This window comes from Mercurialis annua, linkage group LG2, assembly GCF_937616625.2.
Source record: "Mercurialis annua linkage group LG2, ddMerAnnu1.2, whole genome shotgun sequence".
NCBI lineage: Eukaryota > Viridiplantae > Streptophyta > Magnoliopsida > Malpighiales > Euphorbiaceae > Mercurialis > Mercurialis annua.
Window position 1 is genome coordinate 45,208,128 of NC_065571.1, and position 21,840 is coordinate 45,229,967.

At 28.3% G+C, this 21,840-nt stretch overlaps 2 protein-coding genes and 2 non-coding genes across 4 annotated transcripts; all 4 read right to left on the reverse strand.

The window, feature by feature from the left end:
* Positions 1 to 1,184: 1,184 nt before the first annotated feature.
* LOC126669295 (transcription repressor OFP2-like) lies at positions 1,185 to 2,462 on the reverse strand. The gene has a single exon (XM_050362736.2). It carries the CDS (start codon positions 2,326 to 2,328, stop codon positions 1,375 to 1,377), a length of 954 nt encoding a protein of 317 aa, XP_050218693.1. The 5' UTR covers positions 2,329 to 2,462; the 3' UTR covers positions 1,185 to 1,374.
* A 5,731-nt stretch (positions 2,463 to 8,193) lies between these two features.
* On the reverse strand, positions 8,194 to 12,254 carry LOC126670367 (probable serine/threonine-protein kinase WNK4). The gene is made up of 7 exons (XM_050364076.2): positions 11,669 to 12,254; positions 10,770 to 11,035; positions 10,352 to 10,575; positions 9,839 to 9,996; positions 9,442 to 9,751; positions 9,071 to 9,355; positions 8,194 to 8,857 (listed from the first exon to the last, which is right to left on the reverse strand). The coding sequence occupies exons 1-7, from the start codon at positions 11,756 to 11,758 to the stop codon at positions 8,355 to 8,357; spliced, it is 1,836 nt and encodes a 611-aa protein (XP_050220033.1). The 5' UTR covers positions 11,759 to 12,254; the 3' UTR covers positions 8,194 to 8,354.
* A 5,455-nt stretch (positions 12,255 to 17,709) lies between these two features.
* LOC126670855 (small nucleolar RNA snoR114) lies at positions 17,710 to 17,800 on the reverse strand. Its single transcript, XR_007638849.1, has one exon. It is a non-coding gene; the product is annotated as a small nucleolar RNA snoR114 (small nucleolar RNA).
* Positions 17,801 to 17,805: 5 nt separating this feature from the next.
* On the reverse strand, positions 17,806 to 17,876 carry TRNAG-GCC (transfer RNA glycine (anticodon GCC)). Its single transcript has one exon. It is a non-coding gene; the product is annotated as a tRNA-Gly (tRNA).
* Between the last annotated feature and the right edge of the window lie 3,964 nt (positions 17,877 to 21,840).

Genomic DNA, 21,840 nt, shown 5'->3' on the forward strand with positions numbered 1-21,840 from the left:
TGCAAATTAGGGTAAAGTTCGTGTATAAATTTGCAATTAACCCTAATTTTTTTGGGTTAATTTCTAAAAAAATCACGAACTTTACACGAAATTTCATTTTAATCATGACCTTTAAAAGTTGCCATTTAAAGGCACGAACTTTCATTTTGTTTCAAATCTATCATTTCAGTGTATTTTTTTTGACTAAATTCTTCAATAAACTATTAATGAAAGACCCAAATTATAAATCGACATTAAATCTTATTATCTTTTAGTTAGAGTATATAGGATTAGGAATTTTTGGTTCGATAAAATACACCGGATTTTACTTTGGCGATAGATTTGAAACAAAATAAAAGTTCGTGCCTTTAAATTACAACTTTTTAAGTTCATGATTAAAATGAAACTTCGTGTAAAATTCGTGATTTTTTTAGGAATTAACCCAATTTTTTTATTGAAAGCTATATATGAAGTTGTAGTGTTCTTTTGCTTTTTTGTTTGAGCAATTGTGTAGAAACAAGGCTTTTCAAGAAATTCACAATGTTTTGGGATAAAACAAAAGGATCTGAATTGATATTTTGGTTGTACTTTTGAAGAATAAACAGAAAAGACCAGGACAAAAAAAAGTCATTTATTGCAGGCAGCTTCACATTCATCACCATATCTCTTGTACATAGATTTTTCTAATTTTATGTTTTCCAACCAGGCAGCTAGAAACTATTTTAAAAAATCATAATTGTTTTTTCATAGATAAATCAAAGATATATATATATATATATATCTACTATTTACAAGTTATAATTATCATGTTATTTTATATTTACACCTTCATCTTTTAAAATCTTTGATTTTTTTTTAATTTTTAATTTTAATTATAGTCATTTATTTAAATCAGAATAAAAAAAATTATATATATATGTCTTCTATATTGTTTAATATTGTTCCAATTTATATTTTAATTTTAAAAAATTCAAAACATAAAATAATATGAAAAGTATATTTAAACCTCTTTTCACCATACAAATAAGGCATGTCATAAATTCTAGTTAAAAAAATAAGTAAAAATTATATACTTATATCAATAAATATCATAAATTATTTTAATTAATAAAATTAATAAAATATTTATTAATTGATTATCACAAATAAAGAAAAAATTGACTATCACAAATAATAACAACACATTTAACCTAATTAAAGTACACTTCATAGTCCAACTTGATGGACTAAATTCATGTAAGAATTTCCAGTTGCAAGACAAAAACAAGTCCAAAAGTTCACATAGAATATATAGAACACTAAAAGAACGATTATATATATTTTTACAGAACCAGCAGTATATATATCTTATTGATTCTTGCTTAAATTCTAAGAGGAAGAAGAGCTTAACAATTTTTATAAACGAAGGTGAGTCATGTCAAACCAGATTTGCTCGAAAGCCTTGACGATGAGATGATGATATTCTTTTGAATTAAGTGAAAGATAACAAGCAAGAAGATCTTCCAATTCTTTCGAACCTCGAATATTATTCTCCATGATCATCTCCACCATTGATTCCTTGAAATCTTTCTGTGGATCAATGGAGGATTTTACTACTGCAAAGCTGGCCGATAGAGTCTTGTTTCTTGACGAAGATGATGACAGGCTTTTTCTCGGCTGTATTTTCTTGCTTGCGATTTTCGGAGAGTTCGTTCGAAGTCTTATTCCGACAGAATTGGACGATGATGAACCTCGTTTCGGTTGCTGTTTATGAGTTATAACTTTGGTTTCTTCCTTGACTATCTTGACAGAGAAAGAACTTGAGTTTCGCTCCGATCTTGATCTTCTTCTGATCATGTTTAATTTAGTTAATGTAGGAGGAGGATGAAGCTCTATTTTGTTGAAAGATTGATCGTTTACATTAAGGATAATATCAGTAGTTGAAGAACTAACTCTACAATTACAGCAGCCAAATTCTTCTTCTTCTTCTTCTTCCTGATGAGGTTTATAAAAGCCATCAGACTCAGTCGAGCTGCTTTCGAAAGGCGAGTTAGAGTAATCATAACGCGGTGGTGAGTGATCATGAATGGGCTTAGGAGAAGGTTTATAAATGGTTTTTCTTTGGTTTCTTTTCTTGGATGATTTTCTTGGAGGTTCAAGAAAATTAGTGTTTGAAAATTTTGGGTTTATAGAGGAAGTTTGAGATGTTCTTGTAGGTTGAGTAGTGAAGGGATATGTGTATCTTGGTTGAGAATTGAAGGTGGATTTTTTGTTGAAAGAATTAGTTCTGCCATTATTGCTCATGTCTTTGAGCTTGTAAAACCAGGCATTTGGTATCATATCTGACAATCTAAACCTGTAGTTACCCATATGTTCCTAATTCACATGAATAATGTGTTGGTTCTCTCACTTTGGTAGAGGTAGATTGACTGTTCTATAGTACTCTCACAGAAACCAGAAGAAGATAGCAAAAAGATAAAAAGGGAGGATAAGTGAGGTTCACTATTTAAAAAGTTAAGCTTAAAAAAAGGTTAAGAGTAAAGAGCCATTTCGATTCCTGAACTTGTAATTCGAAATTAAATAACTCATTTTCACCATTTTGATTAATTAAGACAATATTCTTTGGTTTTAGATCAATAAAGATAAATTTTCTATATTTTTAGGCCAATTCGGATTATTTTGGTCATTCAACTTGTTCATATCATACAAATTTGTTTTTAAATGGGGTCTAAAAGTAGAGAGTTTTGTCCTTAATTGATCAAGCTGGATAAAAATCAATTATTTAATTTCAAATTACAAATTCAGGGATCAGATAGAGACTTTGCTCAAAAAAAAGTTAGGAGTCAACATATTGCCCACCATTACATCAACATAATCAGGATTTTGCTCACGCACACATATAATCATCTTATCAATATTTTTTTACATGTAATGGAGTAATATGTAACACATAAACTAAAACATTTATTGAAACATGAAATAATAATTTCATTTAAAAAAAAAAAATTGGAGAAATTTTCAGTACTATAAATGAAATAATATTATTATACGGCGTAATAAATTACCCATTCGAAAAGAAAAAGTATTCATGTATAACGATAGAACAAAAAAAGTAAAAATAAAATGTTAAAAGACGAGAAAAATCGGAAGGCGACTTAAATAGGGAGACATAATATTAAAAACAATATTAAAATAAAAAAAATAATCATATCACATTGATCATATATTTAGATCCTCTTTGTTCCCCCATATATATTTGATTTCTCATATAACATTGCTTGGTTCAATTTGAACAACTCATAAATGGGTCCAAAAAGTTTCTTGTGTTTAAGGTAAAGCAGATTAGAGAGTAATGATGAGTTAGATAGCTAAGCATTAAGGCCCATATGTCTAGTAAGTATGATGTTTTTGCAATTGAATTTTCATGCTTCTTCTTAGCTTTTCAAGTGAATTAGACCCCCACATGTTGAGTGCGTTTTGGTCCCATCATAAAGAAGCACAGCTGATTACTCCATTTATCATTTCATTTTAGAGCTGTTATTACCTTACATTTATTTATATATGAGATATTGATGTTTTGTGTGTAGATTTGATAAATATTGAGACTTTCATGTACTTTAGATAGGCTTAATTATTGAAAAATATTCCATCTTTTTAAAGAGATTTAAATATAGTTCAGACTATTTAGATTGTCAATTTTAACCATTTTTTAATTTAATTTCCAATTTCAATTATAGCTGTTAGTTTAATTTTGAGTGAAAAAAGATTCAAATATGTCCTTCATTTTTGAAAATTTTGTGGTAAAAATAAAAATTGAAACATTATGAAAAGTATATTTAATTTTTTGATAATCTCATTTCAACAAATGACTAAAATTAAAATTGAAAAATGAACTAAAATTGGCGATTTTGTAAACAAAAAAAGTCAAAAATTGACGACTTGAAAAATTTATCATCTTCTTCCTCTTGAGTAACTGATTTTCAAATACGTAAATTCAAACCCTAATCGACGTACCAAGGTGAAGCTCACAATCTTACATTCCTTTCTAAAGAAATTACCTCCTCCGACTAGAACGGATGCTTGGCTCTGTCTAACGGTAACTCCACCATTCTAGACGGATACTAAAACTTTTGAATTTTATTAAGCTTCTAATTATAGCTGCTTGTGAGAATCTTTTTTCCATTTTAGTTTTTTTATTGAATTTTAATTCCTATTCATCTGGTAAATACAGTTTACTTACATTGTAAGTAAAAAGAATAGAAGGATTGAAAAGGAAAAAGTAACTGGAGAGATGAGGAAAGACAACAAAGCAACACATACAAAATAATGATAATTGCATCAATCTATTAGTGAAATTTTTTCATGATACTGAAAATACATTGCAACTTTTCTATGAAAAAGAAGTCGACTAAAGAAAAAAACCAAATATTGATTGGGATAAAGTAGATTGTAAACAAGGGAATATTTGACAGAAATATACAAATATGGAGTAATTATTAAATATTTTCTTTCTGTGTACAACAAATTGATCTTAAGAATCTTTACAAAAAATACTTAAAAATTATATTTATTAATTCTTCACTTGATTTCTTTACTTCAGCCGCGTATCCCTTGATTTCTCCCACTTTTTTTCTCCTACTCTAATAGTACGAAAAGCAAATCGAAATAATATTTTAACTAGTAAATTAATATTTTTTTTCTATTTAACAAAAATTATCAAATTAATATATTAATTACTAAAATAGGATTAAATTTATTTTTATTTTCTAGTAACTAATAAAATACATTATCAAACATGAAGTCCAATAAAAATCATATCAAAAATTACTTAAAACTATTTAAAAACGATTTGAATTGCATTAAAAACCATATTGAAATCATGTTGAAACTACCCCCAAAATTATTAATATATATCATATACATTCAAACTTGTAAACTATAATTTATCATACATTTAGACCCAAAATGAAACCATATAGATAAAATTCTTCAAACATATTTCAAACATGTCGTGTATATATTCTAAAATCGTACACAAAATTAAAAATATTAAATCTATTGAAATTACATGAAACATATAAAATATGTTGAAACTGTTGTTAAACTTCATTGAAACTATTTGAAACAACATTGAAGCCGTATAAAAATGCTATTGAAACTATTTTAAAACTCTGAAAATGTGTTATAAATAACATTTTTGTTGGACTATTTAATATAAGTCCCTAATTGTATGTATACAGGAAAATGACGAATTAAATAACCTACGTTTTCGATTTAATTGGGTTTTATTTATCAATGTTTTTACAAATAGCACAACCTGTGATCGTAGGTATCACATTCGATCATAAATTATGCTTAAAAGCAAAAAATCAAACTTTGAGCCAAAGAAGCCAAGTAAAAAATCATGCCTACTAGCTTAGTCTACGATCGCAAACTGTATCTAAGATCATGGAGTAGGAAAACAATCAAAGAAAATGTGCAAAAAACAAGAGGCTTATACAAGCTAACCTACGAGCAGAGCCACGAATGTTGATAGAGGAAGTTCATGATCATAAGCAAAGTCCACGATTCTAGATTGGGTTAGTTTCAAGCCGGAATCTAATCGTTATAGAGTTTACGGTCGAAAAGGAGAATCGGGAACTGCCTTGTGAGGAATACTTATTGAAGATAGAAAATGCTTATAACGAATCTTTTTCTTAGCTAATGAAAGCTTTAGCAAACACATTAAAGACATATTAATTACTATTGACTCATCTATTGAGTTATAAAACTTTGTGCAAACAATTATGAATTCTCTCTCTTTAGAATTTTTAACTCTTTGTAAAGCATTCAATTTTCAAAGTGTGTTTGAATGCGAGAAAACTTGTGATTTGTTGGAGAATTTAATTCAAAACGTTTGAGCCAAACGGCTATTAGTTGTATATTTCTTTTCTAAAACTAGTTTATAACCCTAAATTACTAAATTTAAATTTTATTTTTAACCTAATTTACACCCTCCCGAGTTGCTAAAGGAGTTTGGTTTGGATATCAAGGTTTTGTGTTATTCGATCTTTTTCTATATTGCATGAAGTGATTCAAGATTTCACACTTTTAAACTTTTTTTGGATGGAACTCATTATTCATATTAGAAACACCATATGTAAATTTACTTTGATAGTGATTGTGTAAGTCTATGGGGTTTTATTCCTAGAGTTTGGTAATTAAGATAATAACTGAAAGAGAAAAAATAAGCTAAAATCTTGTTAAGCTATCTTAGCGCACAACGATTATGTCGGTATGAATGTCTTAACTTGAAAATCAATCGACTCTACTGATAAACGCTTGATTGTTTAAAGCTTTAAACTTTTCAAACATGATCTTCATAATTAATCAAATAGTTAGAATACTATAAAGAGTTAATTTTATATAAAATCACTATCTTTATACGTTTTTTCATTTTAATTACGTCTTTTGAAAGGTGTCATAAAATTCACCACCTTTCACTTTTTGCAATTTATCATTTAAAAATTTTGGTGTATCTTTTTTAACTTGACAACCGGAATTGACAAAAAAAGAATGTATTTTTTTTATTTTAATTAGGGCATTAGTTAAATTAGAACATTTATTTGGGAGGAGTAGGACACTGGATTTTTTCGTCGGTGATATAGATTTGAAAAAAATGAAAGATGATAAATTTATATGACACCTTTTAAAGTACGTGATTAAAATGAAAAAAACGCATAAATGTGGTGATTATATATGAAATTAATCCTACTATAAACAACATAAAGTCAAATATTAAAAACAAACAAAGAAAATAAAATATTAAAGAAAGTTTTTAATATTTTAGAGTTCATAATCATTTTAAACAAAAAACATTTGACATGCAAGTCAAAAAAACTTCAAAAATACTTAATGAGAAAAGTTTAAATCATCCAAAAATATCTCTTTTTTTATTTATTTTTTTCTATTTATAGTCTCACCTTTTAAAATTTTCAGTTTTAACTCATTTTTAATTTTTCAGTTTCAACTATAAGGCCTAATGTCTTAAAAAAAACCCGACCTTTTAGCCCCTTTTCAATCATACCCTGACGTTGAAAATTTGTCAATTTTACCCTATTTTGCATTTCTGTGTTTCAATTGTACCCTGAAAAATTAAATTAACGTCTTTTGCGTTTGGAAATTTGTTTAAAACATTCACCATCTCTCGCATATATTAATTGTATATTTTTAAAATTTATTTAAATTTAGTTAAATTAATTAAGAATTTAAATTAGTGTTAATTTGATTATGGTTTTTAGTTAGTTTTTAAAAATAAAGGACTTATTTGTACTTTTTTGAATAAAAAAGAATTTAATTTCATGTTTAGACTTAATTAATTGAATGATTTCATTATTTAAGTAAAAAAATTAACAAAAATTAAAATATTGGGGTACAATTGAAAACGGAAAATTCAAAAGTGGGTAAAATTGACAAATTTTCAACGTCGGGGTGGAATTGAAAAAAAGTATAAAGGTGAGGGGTTTTTGAGTGATTAGGCCCAACTATAATCATGTGTTTAAATTGGAGTGGAAAAAGATTTAAATATATTTTTTATATTGCTTTGTGCTTGGAATTTTTTATGATAAAAATATAAAATGAAAAGGTAAAAATCAATATAAACAACATATTTTAACTTTTTTCAATTCTAATTTGATGAAATAGTTACAATTGAAGTTAAAAATTGAAAAATGAGCTAAAATTGAAGATTTAAAAAATAAAGCCATAAATTAAAAAGTCGAAAAGGTGAATTTTTTTTATGGGCTTAATCACCAAAAGACCCCACCTTTTAGCCCCTTTTCAAATGCACCCTAACTGCACCCAGATTCGCACCTTTGAGTTTCAATTCTACCTTCAAGTACTAAATTGTTCTTTTTTCTATTTGAAAAAATTTAAAATAAGTCATCTATTTTTAACTTTTTGTGTGGAAAAGAGTTCACACTTTATAAGGATTTTTATGATTTTTTTTTCAAGTGAAAAGGAGTCCAATTTGATTTTGAGGGTGGAATTGAAACACAAAGGTGCAAATTTGGATACAACTGACAAAATTATAACGTCAGGGTGTAACTGAAAAGGGGCTAAAAGATGGGGGGAATTTTTGGTGATTAAGCCTTTTTTTATGAGCCAAGAAGAAAGAAAGTTATGGAAAGTTAGTACATTGACAATTACTTTTAATATAAAAAGTCCCAATTATAAATTCTTAGCAACAAATGCTGGTTATCTAAAACGTCAAACCAATATCAATTTGCACATTACTTTTCCTGTCCAAAAACTGATAACTCCAAACTTGACATTATTCCAAGTTCTTCTAATTGTTTTGCAATACCAATACTCTATCTGTTATGCAATACATATTCACAATGGATATATAGCACTTATTATACATATTCACTTCTATTTTTTCTGCTGGAACCTCGGCGCGATCCCTTGTTAGAATCATCAAGTACTGGTGCCTGAAAACCAACATCTTCAACTGCTCCTGCTGTCTTGAACAACCTTCTCTTATGCACTTGTTCGACCAATGATCGGTGAAGTAGCTGGCTCCGAATATCTACTAGCGATCGGTTCCTAGTAAGTCTACGGCTATCTGTCGCCTGTTTGTGTTTAGAGCTAGAAGTTCCAGAGTTTGACTCCAGCAAAACCTTGCAGTTTTTGTAAGCATCTTTGGCGATTTCTTGTCCGATGTAAGAATTCGAATTGTCCTGAGGACAAAATCTTGTCGAGTTCTGAGTCCTCGTAAGGGGATGTTTATGATCTGCTCTCCTTGTCGGGCTTGTATCGAAGCTGTGATTGTTGTGATCATCGCCAGAAATGTAATGCAAGTTGGAGTATGATCCTGAGTGTGAAGAGCTTTGAGAGCTTGTATCATCAATCAAATCATCTGCAACAACAATTGTTTCAAATATATATTGTTTCTACTCCACAATCCTATCATACCATCCGAGTAATGATTAATAGGGACCATTGGGGGCATTCGTATTCTATAGTTTAGAAGTGAAATTCTTGAATTAATGAAAGACGAACAACTGCAAAAGCATTTGTCGTGGATTTTTGGTCTTATTATCAGTTTGATACCGAATTATAGGATACGGACCTTGGTGAAATTGTGCCATTAATCCTGAAAAGGATGATTGAGAGGATGAGCAAGACGATGAAGGATGATTAGGGCCATCGTCGTCGTTGTAGTTGAATGTATGAATATGAGGCAAATCCCATTTTTTCCAGTTTGGCACCAGAGATGAAATCTCTGCGTGAATCATTTCAGCAATTTCAAATGGTTCCCAATCATCTATGTCTAGTTCCTTTACCATTTCCAATGCAACATCCATTGATGTATCATTTAATATATCAAATGGAAAATAAATGTTCCTTGCAGAACCTGCATACATAAAATAAAAAATTATCTTTCAACATTTTTACAAGAAACAGAACAAAACTATTCTCATTGCTGTCGAACAATCTTACCATTTTTATTCGCAATTTGTACTTTTAGAAAGATGGTATCATCTTCAGGATTGAGCTTTCCGGTTATTGTCATTTTTGTCCTTAGGAGAGTATCATTCAAATGCAACTTCTGCAATTCTTTGCCATTGAAGAGCGGCTTCTGATTTCTCAACTTTTTAACTGTCGATGCTTCGGTTTCTTCAGGCGCAAGAAATGGATCGAGCAATAGCTCTTGAGCTGATAATCGCTTCGACGCAGATACTAAGCATTTTCCGATGAATTTTTGTGCTTCTAAGTCCTGAATTCTATAGAATGCTGCAGGCAGCTTCCCCTGCATAACAAAAAATAATGTTAATGTTATATTCTAATTTGCTGAGAGGCTGAAAAATAAATGTTTGCCACTGAAATTTAGAATTACCAGAGTTACTTTCTTGTAAATTTGTGCTGGGTTACCGCATTCGCTATAAGGATATTCAGATGTGAGCATCTCTAAAACACACATTCCAAATGCATATACATCAACAAGCTCATTGTAATCCTCTTCGTACAACTCGGGTGCCATGAACTCTGGCGTACCTAACCAATAACCAGGGATACTCAATATTTATGTTCCATAACAGCTTAGGTGTAAAACGAGTCGAGTTGAAACACTGTCAAATTCAATCTTGACTATAAAAGTTGAAGCCTGAAAGTGAACTCGAACTCAATCGGGCTTACTTTTAGTAGCTCGAGCTTGAGTTCTGTGAAATAGTTGAAAATCGAATTCGACTTGACTCCAAAATTAAAGCTCGAGACTCAATTCGATCTTGATCCAGTTTAACTTTTAGAGCTCAATCATGAGTTCGCTAGAATAACTTAGATTCAAACTCAACTAGAATCAACTTGTAAATGGCCATTTGTGCATAATAATATCAAGGAAAATGTAATGTACCTATGACACTGTGTGCTGACTGTGAACCTCGGAGGATTGCTGCAAGGCCAAGATCACCAATCTTGACCTGTCCCAAGTGGCCATTTACAAAGATATTGTCACATTTCAGATCTCTGTGAATTACTGGAGGATCATGGCAATGTAGATACACAAGCCCTTTTAAGATTTGTCTTGCCCAATTCTTAATTGCTCCGATGTCTATTCGCTTGTATTTATTTCGGTATCTGCATAGTTTTCCATAATAGTTATCAGCAAAGGTTTTCACTTCAGTATATTCCACGGAAACAGAAATGCTGAAACTCTAAAGTTTTTTTATTTTCATAATCGTTTCTGAAAAAGAAACCAAAATGTCAAAACATGAGACTCGATAAGTTTCCGTGCAACACAGCATTTAAGGGAGGGATGGAAGTTAAGTTACTCTCTGAGAGTTCCTGAAGTGAACATTTCGGTGATGAAATTGAAGGTCTTTCGATGAATATCAATCCAAGAAGTATAGAATTGGATGAGAGAGTCATGGTTGAGCGTGCTGAGAAGGTGAACCTCGGAATATAACCTCTGCAAGTCGTCCGGAGAACCAAGAACTTGGTTGAGTTTGATTTGGTTCCATGCCACTTCCATTCCCAGCAATTCATCGATCGCCTTGTACACTGTTTTCATTGCTCCTTTGCCTAAAACGTCGCCAAACTGTACATGCATGATTCATCAAAGTCAGCAAAATTCACGAATTTTTTTATATCTTTTAGCTTAATCAATTGAATATGTAACAAGTTTTATTCTACAAAAGAAATTGAATATGTAACACCTATAACATGTGTATGTATAAAACTTACTCTCTTGCCACAATGTTGAAGTCAAACAAGTTATCATCTCCGATCTTTTTTTTTATTTTTATGACAAAATAAATAATACCTAGTTGTCCAATTTCCCAATAAAAAAGTAAACTAGTAGTATAAATTATAAATCAAAACTAGACATTAAAAATACTGAAAATAATGTTAAGTAGTTGATATCCATAAATATATCTATCTAATAAGAACAGCATGGCTGGCCGCCTGCCAGTGACGTTGTCTTTTTAATCATTTCATTTCATCCTCCTTACCGGTCACCGGCCGTTTTCCTTCCGCTAGTGATATAACAAGTAAAACCTTCCCTTATGCTCTAAATTCTTGACTCTATCGAACAGTGACATTGATATAATATATAAGGAATTCAAGAACCCTCAGAAATATATCGGTTTACCAGAAACTATTAGAGGGTTTAAATTGATTCTTTCCGGTCGGATGCATGCAAATAACAAATCAGATGCTAAGAACTTACCCTTCCATACCGGCCTGTAGGATCGGTTTCGACATATCCGTGATCGGAGACGGTTTCATGAATATGCAAACCAGCTTCTTTACGAAACATGTTTTCAAGTATATTTAATTTTGCTGAACTTCACCCTTTTTATGGCAAAACACCAAATATAGGACCCAAAATAGTGCTGACTGTGAGTAGTCAATCCTGAGCATCATCCATGCCGTTCCACAACCGCACGTGAAAAGTTATATTTATTGGCAACCATTTGGCGTTAACCCAAGAAAATACATTCACAAAAGAATATAAACAAAATTGAAGAGAGCAAAATAAGAAAAAAGAAAAAAAGAATGAGTTGGATTAGACAAGAAAAGACGTAAGTGGAAGCAAAATGCCAATATCACTCTCACAAGTATACTTCTTTTCAAGATTGACAGCCAAATAATGTTTGGAATCAAGACAGGATTACATAACTTCAAGAATCTATGGCTCCTGGGTTTTTATTTTATTCCAAGCATTTGTTTTAATTAATTGGTGGAGATGCTCAAAATGAATTAAAGATTGATGGGAACTTTGATATTTAGAGAGGATTAATATGAAATAGTCAACTAAAACAACCTAAGGCATTCGTAATCTTGTTATAGCTATATATGATTTGTGTCATGTGGGTTTAAATTTATTGGTAAAATGGATTAAAATATTCACAAATATGACAATATCCACATATATATCTTGAATTAAAATTTGTGATAGTTCAGTTCAATAATTTTATATTTTAAGTGAATTTTATCTAATCAGTAACTAAAATATATTGATAAGGTACATATTAATATCTTAAATTATTTTTATGATAAATATTAATCATTATTTTATATAAAAATTTGTAAACTTTTTTATTACAACATGAATATTTTTGATAAAATATTAAAACTGGATAAATAATTTTTAAATTTTTTGTCATAGTAATTTATCTTAAAAATAAATTAAAATACTAATATATATATATATTTATTAATTTTCCTATTTTTTTACTAATTATCTGAATATAATAATATAAATTATAAATTTATTGAGATAAACTGAATTTGTTAATTAAATTATATTTATTATTTTTATTAGATATATTATTTTATTTTACTTTAAATTTTAAAAATACGATCCAAAAAAAAGTTTAATAAATTTTTTTTGAAATATATTAATTGTAAGTATAAAAGTCTATCAAGGAACTAAAAAAAAATTAAGTAGAGACAAGAAAGCTTATGGAATTGGAAATGGATATTGGGACCTACATTTGAAGAGTTGGCAGCAAACAAAGGGCTGTAGTTAGTGTCCAATGACGTTTTTGTGTTTTAACAAAGTTGAAAATTGATTAAGAAGCTACAAAATTCCAATTTATTATTATGGGTACTATATGTCAAGCTTGACCTTATTATATACAAACATCATTACATGAAAGGCAACTAAGGGTGGCACAAAATTATAATGTATGGGTAAGGTTTTATGGAATTATTAAATATTTTTATTTCTAAATTTAACTCATTTAAATTTAGTGGCTAAAAATTTATATTCAAGTTTTGATTTAAGTAAATATAATTACTTCAACAAAGTTGATGTGAACTTTTACTGAACTTCACATGTAATATACTAGTTTTTTCCTTAGATAATTTGATAAAATGAATTATTAAAGGTGAATTTGAAGAGAAACTTATTCATACTTTAAAAATATAATAATATTTAATTCTTACTATATCGGTTAGTTATGAAGTTTAAAATATCTCCATTGTTATGTTAAATTAACCTCATAATGCTAAATTTACCATTTAAAATAAAATGCACAGCTCTATTGCAATTCAATAATATGTACTAAATTTAGCATATGCTAAATTTGACACCAAATTTAACTTATGGTAAATTTTTTATACATCTAAATTAATTATAAAAATACTATTAACAACAATTTTATTTAGCACAATTGTAACAGAAAAATTAGATTTAAATTAATAAACTTTAATAACTTTTATTTAATAAAAAGATTTTATAGTTATTTTTATTGTTAATTATAAACTAATTGAAAAAAATAGAAAAATAGAATTAATATAATAGATCTTTTATAACAAAATAATAATATAAATTATTACTATTAAAAATAATAATTCAAATTACTAATTAATAGCATATTATATAAATAAAATTATAATAATTTTAACTTTATAATAGTTTTTAATATCTTACTTTTAGTATGCTATATTTAAATTTGAAAATAATATTATTTTTTATTACAAGTAAATATATAAATATTTAATTAGTAATTACTAATGAAAATTATAAATTAACTTAAACTAAAATAATTAAATATTTTACATTGTTTACATATAAAAAAATCAGTATAAAATAAGAAATTTGTCATTTAACTTACTAGTGTACATATTCATCAAAAATAAAACTTACCAGTGTACATTAAAGTTCAAATTTAAAATATGCGCAATTGTTTTGCGTTTTAGGCAGAAATCGAAGCTGCAATTTTTGCAGTTTTAAAAGCGAAAGATATGGATTTTGACCATTTTCGGTTCGAATGTGACTTATTTTATGTTATCAATCTATTCAAGAGAAGAGATTGGAAAAATCCCGTGGAAATTGAGATTGAAATGGATTGTTTGTCTTAATTGCATCAACCACTACTAGAAATCAGCACATTAGCGACGGAATTTAGCGACGGATTTAATTTGCGTCGCTAATGTGCACCTTAACGACCCGAGCAGCGGATTCGTACTGTGGAGGCGGGTTTCGAAGAGCGGGTCGAGCAGCGGATCCGTACTGTGGAGGCGGGTTTCGACGAGCGGATCCGTACTGAGCTTGCGCGGCTGATGACTACACTCCCACCCGAGTTACGCCCGCAGTTCCCACCACCCCCACCCCCTCCTGCTGATGACACCACCAGTTTAGAGTAGGCTTGTGATACACTTGGACATATTTATGTTTTTTGTTCGTATACTTTAAATATATATTAATGTTTTTTGTATGCTTTTTGACGTTTATATATATATTACGGATTTGGTTATATATATTTATTGTTTCTTATGTATGTGAATGGTATATTTAACAGGTCTAACGAATAACAGAAAAAATATGAAAATAAGCCGTAAAAAAATAAATTTTTGCAAAAATAGGTAATTTAGCGACTACTTGTTTTAACTTTAGCGACGGAGTTTCCGTCGCTAAATTAACATGACACGACTGTTTTTTGCAATTGGCGACGGAATTTTCCGTCGCCAATTGCAAGAAACAGCGACGGAATTACCGACGGACTTTCCGTCGCTAACTTGGCGACGAAAAGTCCGTCGGTAATTCCGTCGGAAAATTGGTCGGCTGGCCGACCAATTTACCGACTTAGCGACGGAAAGTCCGTCGGTAATTCCGTCGGAAAATTGGTCGGCTGGCCGACCAATTTACCGACCTTTTTCCTCCAACTTACTGACGGAATATTCGGTCGGTAAGTTGGCGACAGACAGTGTTTTGGGTCGCTATTACAATTAGCGACCCAAAATCTACCGACGGACGGAGTCCGTCGGTAATCCGTCGCTAATTACAATTAGCGACGGATCTCAGGTGTTTAGCGACGGATATTTCCGTCGCTAAACACCTGTTTTCTAGTAGTGAACAACATTCGGTTTGTCGTTTCTCACATTTTTAGGGAAGGCAATTTGGTTGTGGATAGTCTGGCTCGTCACGGTGTTTCTATCCAAGGATTTACGTTGTGGTATCAAACTCCTGACTCTCCAAAGCTTGATTTGAAATATGATGATATGTTGATTCTTGCATGCCCGGCCTTAGGCATAGGTGACTAAGGCCTATGTCTAGGGCCACAAATTTTAGAGGGTCCCATAATTATATAGGATCCATAAAAAAAAAATTATATTAAAATTTTATTAATTTTTTTTATGATAGATGAAATTTTATTTTTAAAATTTAATTATCTTTTAATAATTAGAAAATAAATTTTAAAAGGCCTTTTTCTGGTAGTAAATGTTGTAGTTTAAATTTAAAAATAAATTAGACTTTTTTAATAGTAACTATATAGCAATACAAACAAGATTAAATTACATTACATATATTCTATTTATATAAAAAAAATAAAAGAAATGTTATAAAAATTTACTAAAAATCTATTGATATTTACAAAAAATCTACTAAATATTTATCAATAATCTACCGAAAGAGTACCTTTATAAAGTGAAAAAGAACATATTTTTATGAGAAAAATAAAACGAATTTATTTTTACGAACAATTTTAGAAAAATAGATTTTATTTATAGAAAAATACTAAAATCTCGCCTAGGATCTCGGTTCAACTAAGGCCGGTCCTATTCTTGGATAGTGGCTTCTCCATATTGGAGTTGTGTTCTAAAAGATTGATCGGTCAATGCTTTATGATTCTTGTAAACCCTCAGTCTGTTAAAGCTTTAGGTCTCGTTTTATTTCTTTTTTCTTGTAACTGGACTATTATTTTTTTTAATTTTATTGTTGATTGCGAATAAATGGTGCTTACGCTAAGAGGGTGTCAACCTAGTTGAAATATAGATTTTCTGAACTATTATTTTTTTTAATTTTACTTTGGTGATGAGAGGAACTTAATTAAAAAAAATATAGGTTTTTGATGCATGTCGATTATTATATGGTAGAAATTATTTACAAATTACAAATTTTGTAAAACATATTAAATTTAAATAGTTATTTTACAAAATTTGTATGATTTATGACTGTTAATAATTCAAAAAGAAAACAACATAACTAAATATGTAATTGTTATTCCAAAATTTTATTATTTAAAAATAATGAAATATTAGTGTTTTTTTACAATTGCGTGTTCCAAATTTTTTTTAAATAAATTTCATATTTTTTCTACTTTTGATTTAAAATTATCGGACTAATTTCTAAACATAGTACTATTTTTTAACTATTTGTCCATTATCATAAATTTAGTATGCAATTTTTTATACTTACTAATAGTAGAGATCTATTTTTTGACAGCGAAAGAGTAATTGAGATTTCCAACGATATTTTTCGGAGAAATATAGTCGTATAATGAGCCATTGGTCTGCTTGAGAAAGTTCCAAGATTAAATTGATACACAGCAACAAAATTTAAAAGATTAAACTGTAATTATTATAAATACCTTATAAAAATTTATAGAAATTATGGACATAAATATAATAAATCAAAGGCTTAACCACTCAAAAACTCCACTTTTAAAAATATTCACATACAGATTAAGAAAATATTATTATTTTTATCTTTTCATATTTTTTTTCTATTAATAATAGTGGAATTTTCCATAAAATCTCTTAAAAATGACTAAGTGAAGGGTAAATAGAGTATTCGTTGAAAAAATATTTTCAAAATAAAAATAGTACTTTTTAAATGGGACATCTCAAAATTGAATATGACACTTTTTAAATGGGATAGAAGGAGTATATATTAAAAATAAGTACGTACAATGTGAAAAAAAAATTATTTTTTAGATAAAATTGAAATGTTTTAATTTGAAGCGTAACTTTGAGAACTGAATAATATTTTAAGGTAATATTGAACAAACCGACTCGTATATGTCTAACACAGTTGTAAGTTTGAGCTAATTGAAAAGTTTGATTTTCTTTTCTATTTAAATATGATTAAATTTCACGTAAAATACTAATAGTAAATAATATTATAATAAACTAAATATAATTCATAATCTAACTTTATCTAATTATTAAAATTAATATATACAATTAAAAATACTAAATTGAATAAACTATTAGTACTACTTCAATCTAACAATTTATAAAAAATATAATCACTCTACTAGTAAGCTATTATTGTTCAAAAATTGAATTAAAAAAAATTATAACTTATCCATATTCATCTATTTTCAAAACTCATAGTTTGCATCAATAAATCTCCTTAACTTCGAATCATATTAATTGACAAAAGATAAATGATTAAATTAAAATTGTAATATTGTCTCTCATAAAGAGCTAAAAAATTTAAAAATAGAATTAAATAGCGAGTAGAGAAAAAAAATAGAGCTCAGATGTACTGCATTATCGCCGAAGAAATAAGACGGTAAGTGATAGACCCAACTATCACATAGAAGCACAAACTTCCTCATAGCTCGTATATGCACCAGCCGGGAATCGAACCCGGGTCTGTACCGTGGCAGGGTACTATTCTACCACTAGACCACTGGTGCTTTATGTGCCAACATTGTATTTTATTGGTCAATTATTGCAGTACTGGTATAAACTGCAAATTCGCAGAATAAAAAATGACGTGTCCGTTTATCAAATCGAAATACAATTCAATATTTTGAATTATCACTTTAGATAAACTAGTTTAGATGAGGAAATTTTTATAATAGTAAAAAGAATTAATAATAAAATGAGATACAAAATTTCTTAAAATTTTATGACATTTTCTTTAATTATGGACTAGTTTATTATAAAAGTAAGTTAAAAAGATTAATATATATATATATATATATATATTAGATCCTTCATTTTTTTCTACTATCTATATACTTATATAATTGAGAGGACCAAAAGAGCATTCTCATGAATTCCCAATTTAGATAAAACACATATTTAATTATTAAAAAATAGTTATTAATAGATAATTTTCATTAGTTTTTCAAATTAAATAAAATATTTACATCAATAGCATTTTTATATGTTCCAAATTTAAATAAAACACTTATTTGATTTCTAAAAGTCATTATTAATAGATAAGTCTTATTAATTCTTAAATAAATGAAATATTATAATTGAGAGGACCAAAGGAGCATTCTCATGAATTCCCAACTTAAATATAACACTTATTTATTATTAAAAATTATTATTAATAGATAATTCTCATTAGTTTTTCAAATTAAATAAAATATTTACATCAATAGCATTTTTATAGGTTCCAAATTTAAATAAAACACTTATTTAATTTCTAAAAGTTATTATTAATACATAAGTCTTATTAATTCTTAAATAAATGAAATATCTATTTAGTAGTTCATAATTTTTAAAATTTTAGTTGTTATTTGTAAATAATTATTAATTAGATTCCGTGCAAATGCACGAACTTACGACTAATTTTCTTTATAATGCTGATTCAACATGATTGTTTGTCATATCTCTCATTTATATTCTCTGCATTCGTTATTATATTTGGAAAAAAAATCAAAAAAAATCATTCAACAATTTTGACAAATTTTTAGTTAAATTTGATTAAATAAACATATTAATGCAGAAATGTTGGATTTAAAAACAAAATCTGAAACCATAATCACACTTATGAGTTAACACATTCTTTGATGTGGAGTTCACTGCTTTTCAACTTAAATTTTTTTAGCCTAATTACTTAATAACCACTCACTTTGTAACTTTTTTCATTTATACCATGACCTAGGAAAAATTTCAATTGTACCCTATTTTCGATTTTTATGTTTCGTTTGTACCCAAAAGTAAATTTTTTAATAATTTAATTAATTTAAAGATGAAAATATCAAAAACAAGATACATAAATGATTAACATTAACGTTTTATTAGAATATAGGTTAAAAATGAAGGACTAATTTAAACTCTTTTTTAAAAGAAAATAGGTCAATTCAACTCATTACGGTAGAGATGAAACATAAAAATCAAAAATAGGGTACAATTGAAAATTTTCCTAGGTCATGGTATAAATGAAAAAAATTATAAGGTGGATGGTTTTTAAGTAATTAGGCCAATTTCTTTTGTAATATATTAGTTTTTTTTCCATTATTTGTATAAATATATTTTAAGAAATTATTATTAATCAGGTTCCGCGCAAATGCGCGGGTTTACGACTAGTGTAAAAATATTTTTTATGACTTATAAAATTATCACGGCAGATTGTTGAAAATATTTCCATTACTTTATCATATTTAATAGGCTTAATCACAAAAAAAAAACTCCACCTTTTAGCCCCCTTTTCAAATGCACCCTGGCGTTGCAATTTTGTCAGTTGCACCCTAATTCGCACCTTTGGTTTTCAATTTCACCCTCAAGTGCTAAATTGATCTCTTCTCCATTTGAAAAAAGTTAAATTAAGTCATCCATCTTTAACTTTTTGTGTGGAAAAGAGTTCAAACAAGTACTTAATAAGGGTTTTTATGAATTTTTCCCGAGTGAAAAAGAGTCCAATTTGTTTTTGAGGGTGGAATTGAAACTCAAAGGTGCAAATTAGGGTGCAACTGACAAAATTACAGCGTCATGCTACAACTGAAAAGGGACTAAAAGGTGAAAGTTTTTTTGGTGATTAAGCCTATTTAATATATAAGATTATTTTATTCTTTTCAAATGAGATAAATACATAACTCTAGAATTTCTGTACAATAAAAGAACTTTAAATATAGGGTTTAAAATGTAATTTACCTTTTTTTCATTGTCGAACTTAAAAATGTACCCAAAGATTCGACTATGCCATATAAAAATTTAGGAGCTTAAATACATAACTATGCTCGAAGTATAGGAGCTTAAAGATGAATATCTCATGTTCTTCAACTTAAAAAGGAGGGTTGTCATATATTAGTTGTGTCATGTCATATTTATAACAAGCCAATAAATCATTTGCGATAGAAAATCTTTTAATTATTATTTAATTTTTTTATCATTACTTTTTCTACATATGTCTAACACACCATTCATTGATTTGTTATACGAATAACATGGCACAATGGTTGAGTGCAATAATTTTTCCCTTAAAAACATGAATATCCCCATGTTTTTTAACCTAAAATGTTATGTGCATAATAGGTCCATTTCAGTCTTATTTGTTTTTGTTTTTACCGTTAGTATTTCAATTGTCTGTTCGCAGCTTGCTATGGCGAAGATAATTATGGAGAGAGGGGTGTAAAGGGAGTAAATAAATTTGAAAATCAAGAATTTTAAAAATAACTCCTTAATATAATGTCTATTAGTTAACTATGAATTTGATCATTGTAATAATGCCTTTGTCATTATTTTTGTTAAATTATATAATAAAATTTCTAGTGTCGATCACGGTCCGTAAAATCAAATTGTGAAATTAAGTTGGTTTGGCTGTCTGATAATATGCCTAGAAATAAGGGTAAGTAATAATCGTATGAAATTGATTTATCGAATGAACTAAATGTTTAAACATATTGATTTATATAATATGGTTTAATTTTTGATTTCAGTTTAATGTTACATCAAAATAATTGAATTGAGGTTTTACATCAAAATAATTGAATTGAAGTTTCACGAGATAGTTTTAAAGTAAACCTTATACCATATAGTTTTGAGCAAATTATTATATTTAATTCTAAATTATCTTCCTCTCTCAGTTGGAAAATGAAAAGCATAAGGAGAAGATATGTATCAAAGCCTAAAAGAATACCCTTTCAGTCAACTCCATTGATTTACTAATCAATTCAGAACAAAAATAGAGAATGACAGAACAATGTCTTCCAATTAGGGGAAGCAATTTGATATAAAAACTGAAGAAGAATTACTGAAAAAGAAGAAACTAAGATTTTGATTCCCATAGAACTTGAAGATAGGATGGTAGCAGTTAAATACTATTTGTCTGAAGATGATATCAAGCAATATCAGGTGATTTTTTTAAAAAAAATTAAATACATATAACTAAAGAAAATCTAACATATATTGTTAATTTTAATATTGTTTGAATGCATGTGGAAAATAATTTTTATATTTGGTGTATCCATCCAAATTATATAAAGCTATACGAATATAACAACTATAGTCTTTGTTTGATTTTAGACTCTGTACCAAAACAGCTAGCTAGAAGTGTTCAAAGAGCTTACTTGGGAAAAGACAATATCTATTTTAAAGGATATTGCAAGCAGTGTTGCATATATACAATGTCATTGAACCTCGTGTTACACGATATGAAGCTACCCAATGTACTATTAGATGAGAAGGACATCATCAAGTTGTGTGATTTCAGAGCTCGCCAAAATATAATGCTACATAAATTACAAGATTTGGTAATATAATAGTCTTAACTTATTACTTCAAAAACATTTTTTATATAGAAATGAGACAACTTATAGTGTAAAATATGCAATTGAATTTCTAATTTACTGATGAAAGCTACATTAAATCTAATATGTAACATATATTTTTATAGAAAAAGGCAAGTCAAAAGGTAAATGCATG

What these genes read in the sequence shown, in the direction of transcription:
- LOC126669295 (XM_050362736.2), bottom strand. Translation starts at nt 2,328, where the DNA reads ATGGGTAACTACAGGTTTAGATTGTCAGATATGATACCAAATGCCTGG.
- LOC126670367 (XM_050364076.2), bottom strand. Translation starts at nt 11,758, where the DNA reads ATGTTTCGTAAAGAAGCTGGTTTGCATATTCATGAAACCGTCTCCGAT. An exon ending in CTACAGGCCGGTATGGAAGG is followed by an intron (nt 11,036 to 11,668) that starts GTAAGTTCTTAG and finishes ATGCATGTACAG; the next exon opens with TTTGGCGACGTTTTAGGCAA. An exon ending in AATGGCACAATTTCACCAAG is followed by an intron (nt 8,858 to 9,070) that starts GTCCGTATCCTA and finishes TTGTTGTTGCAG; the next exon opens with ATGATTTGATTGATGATACA.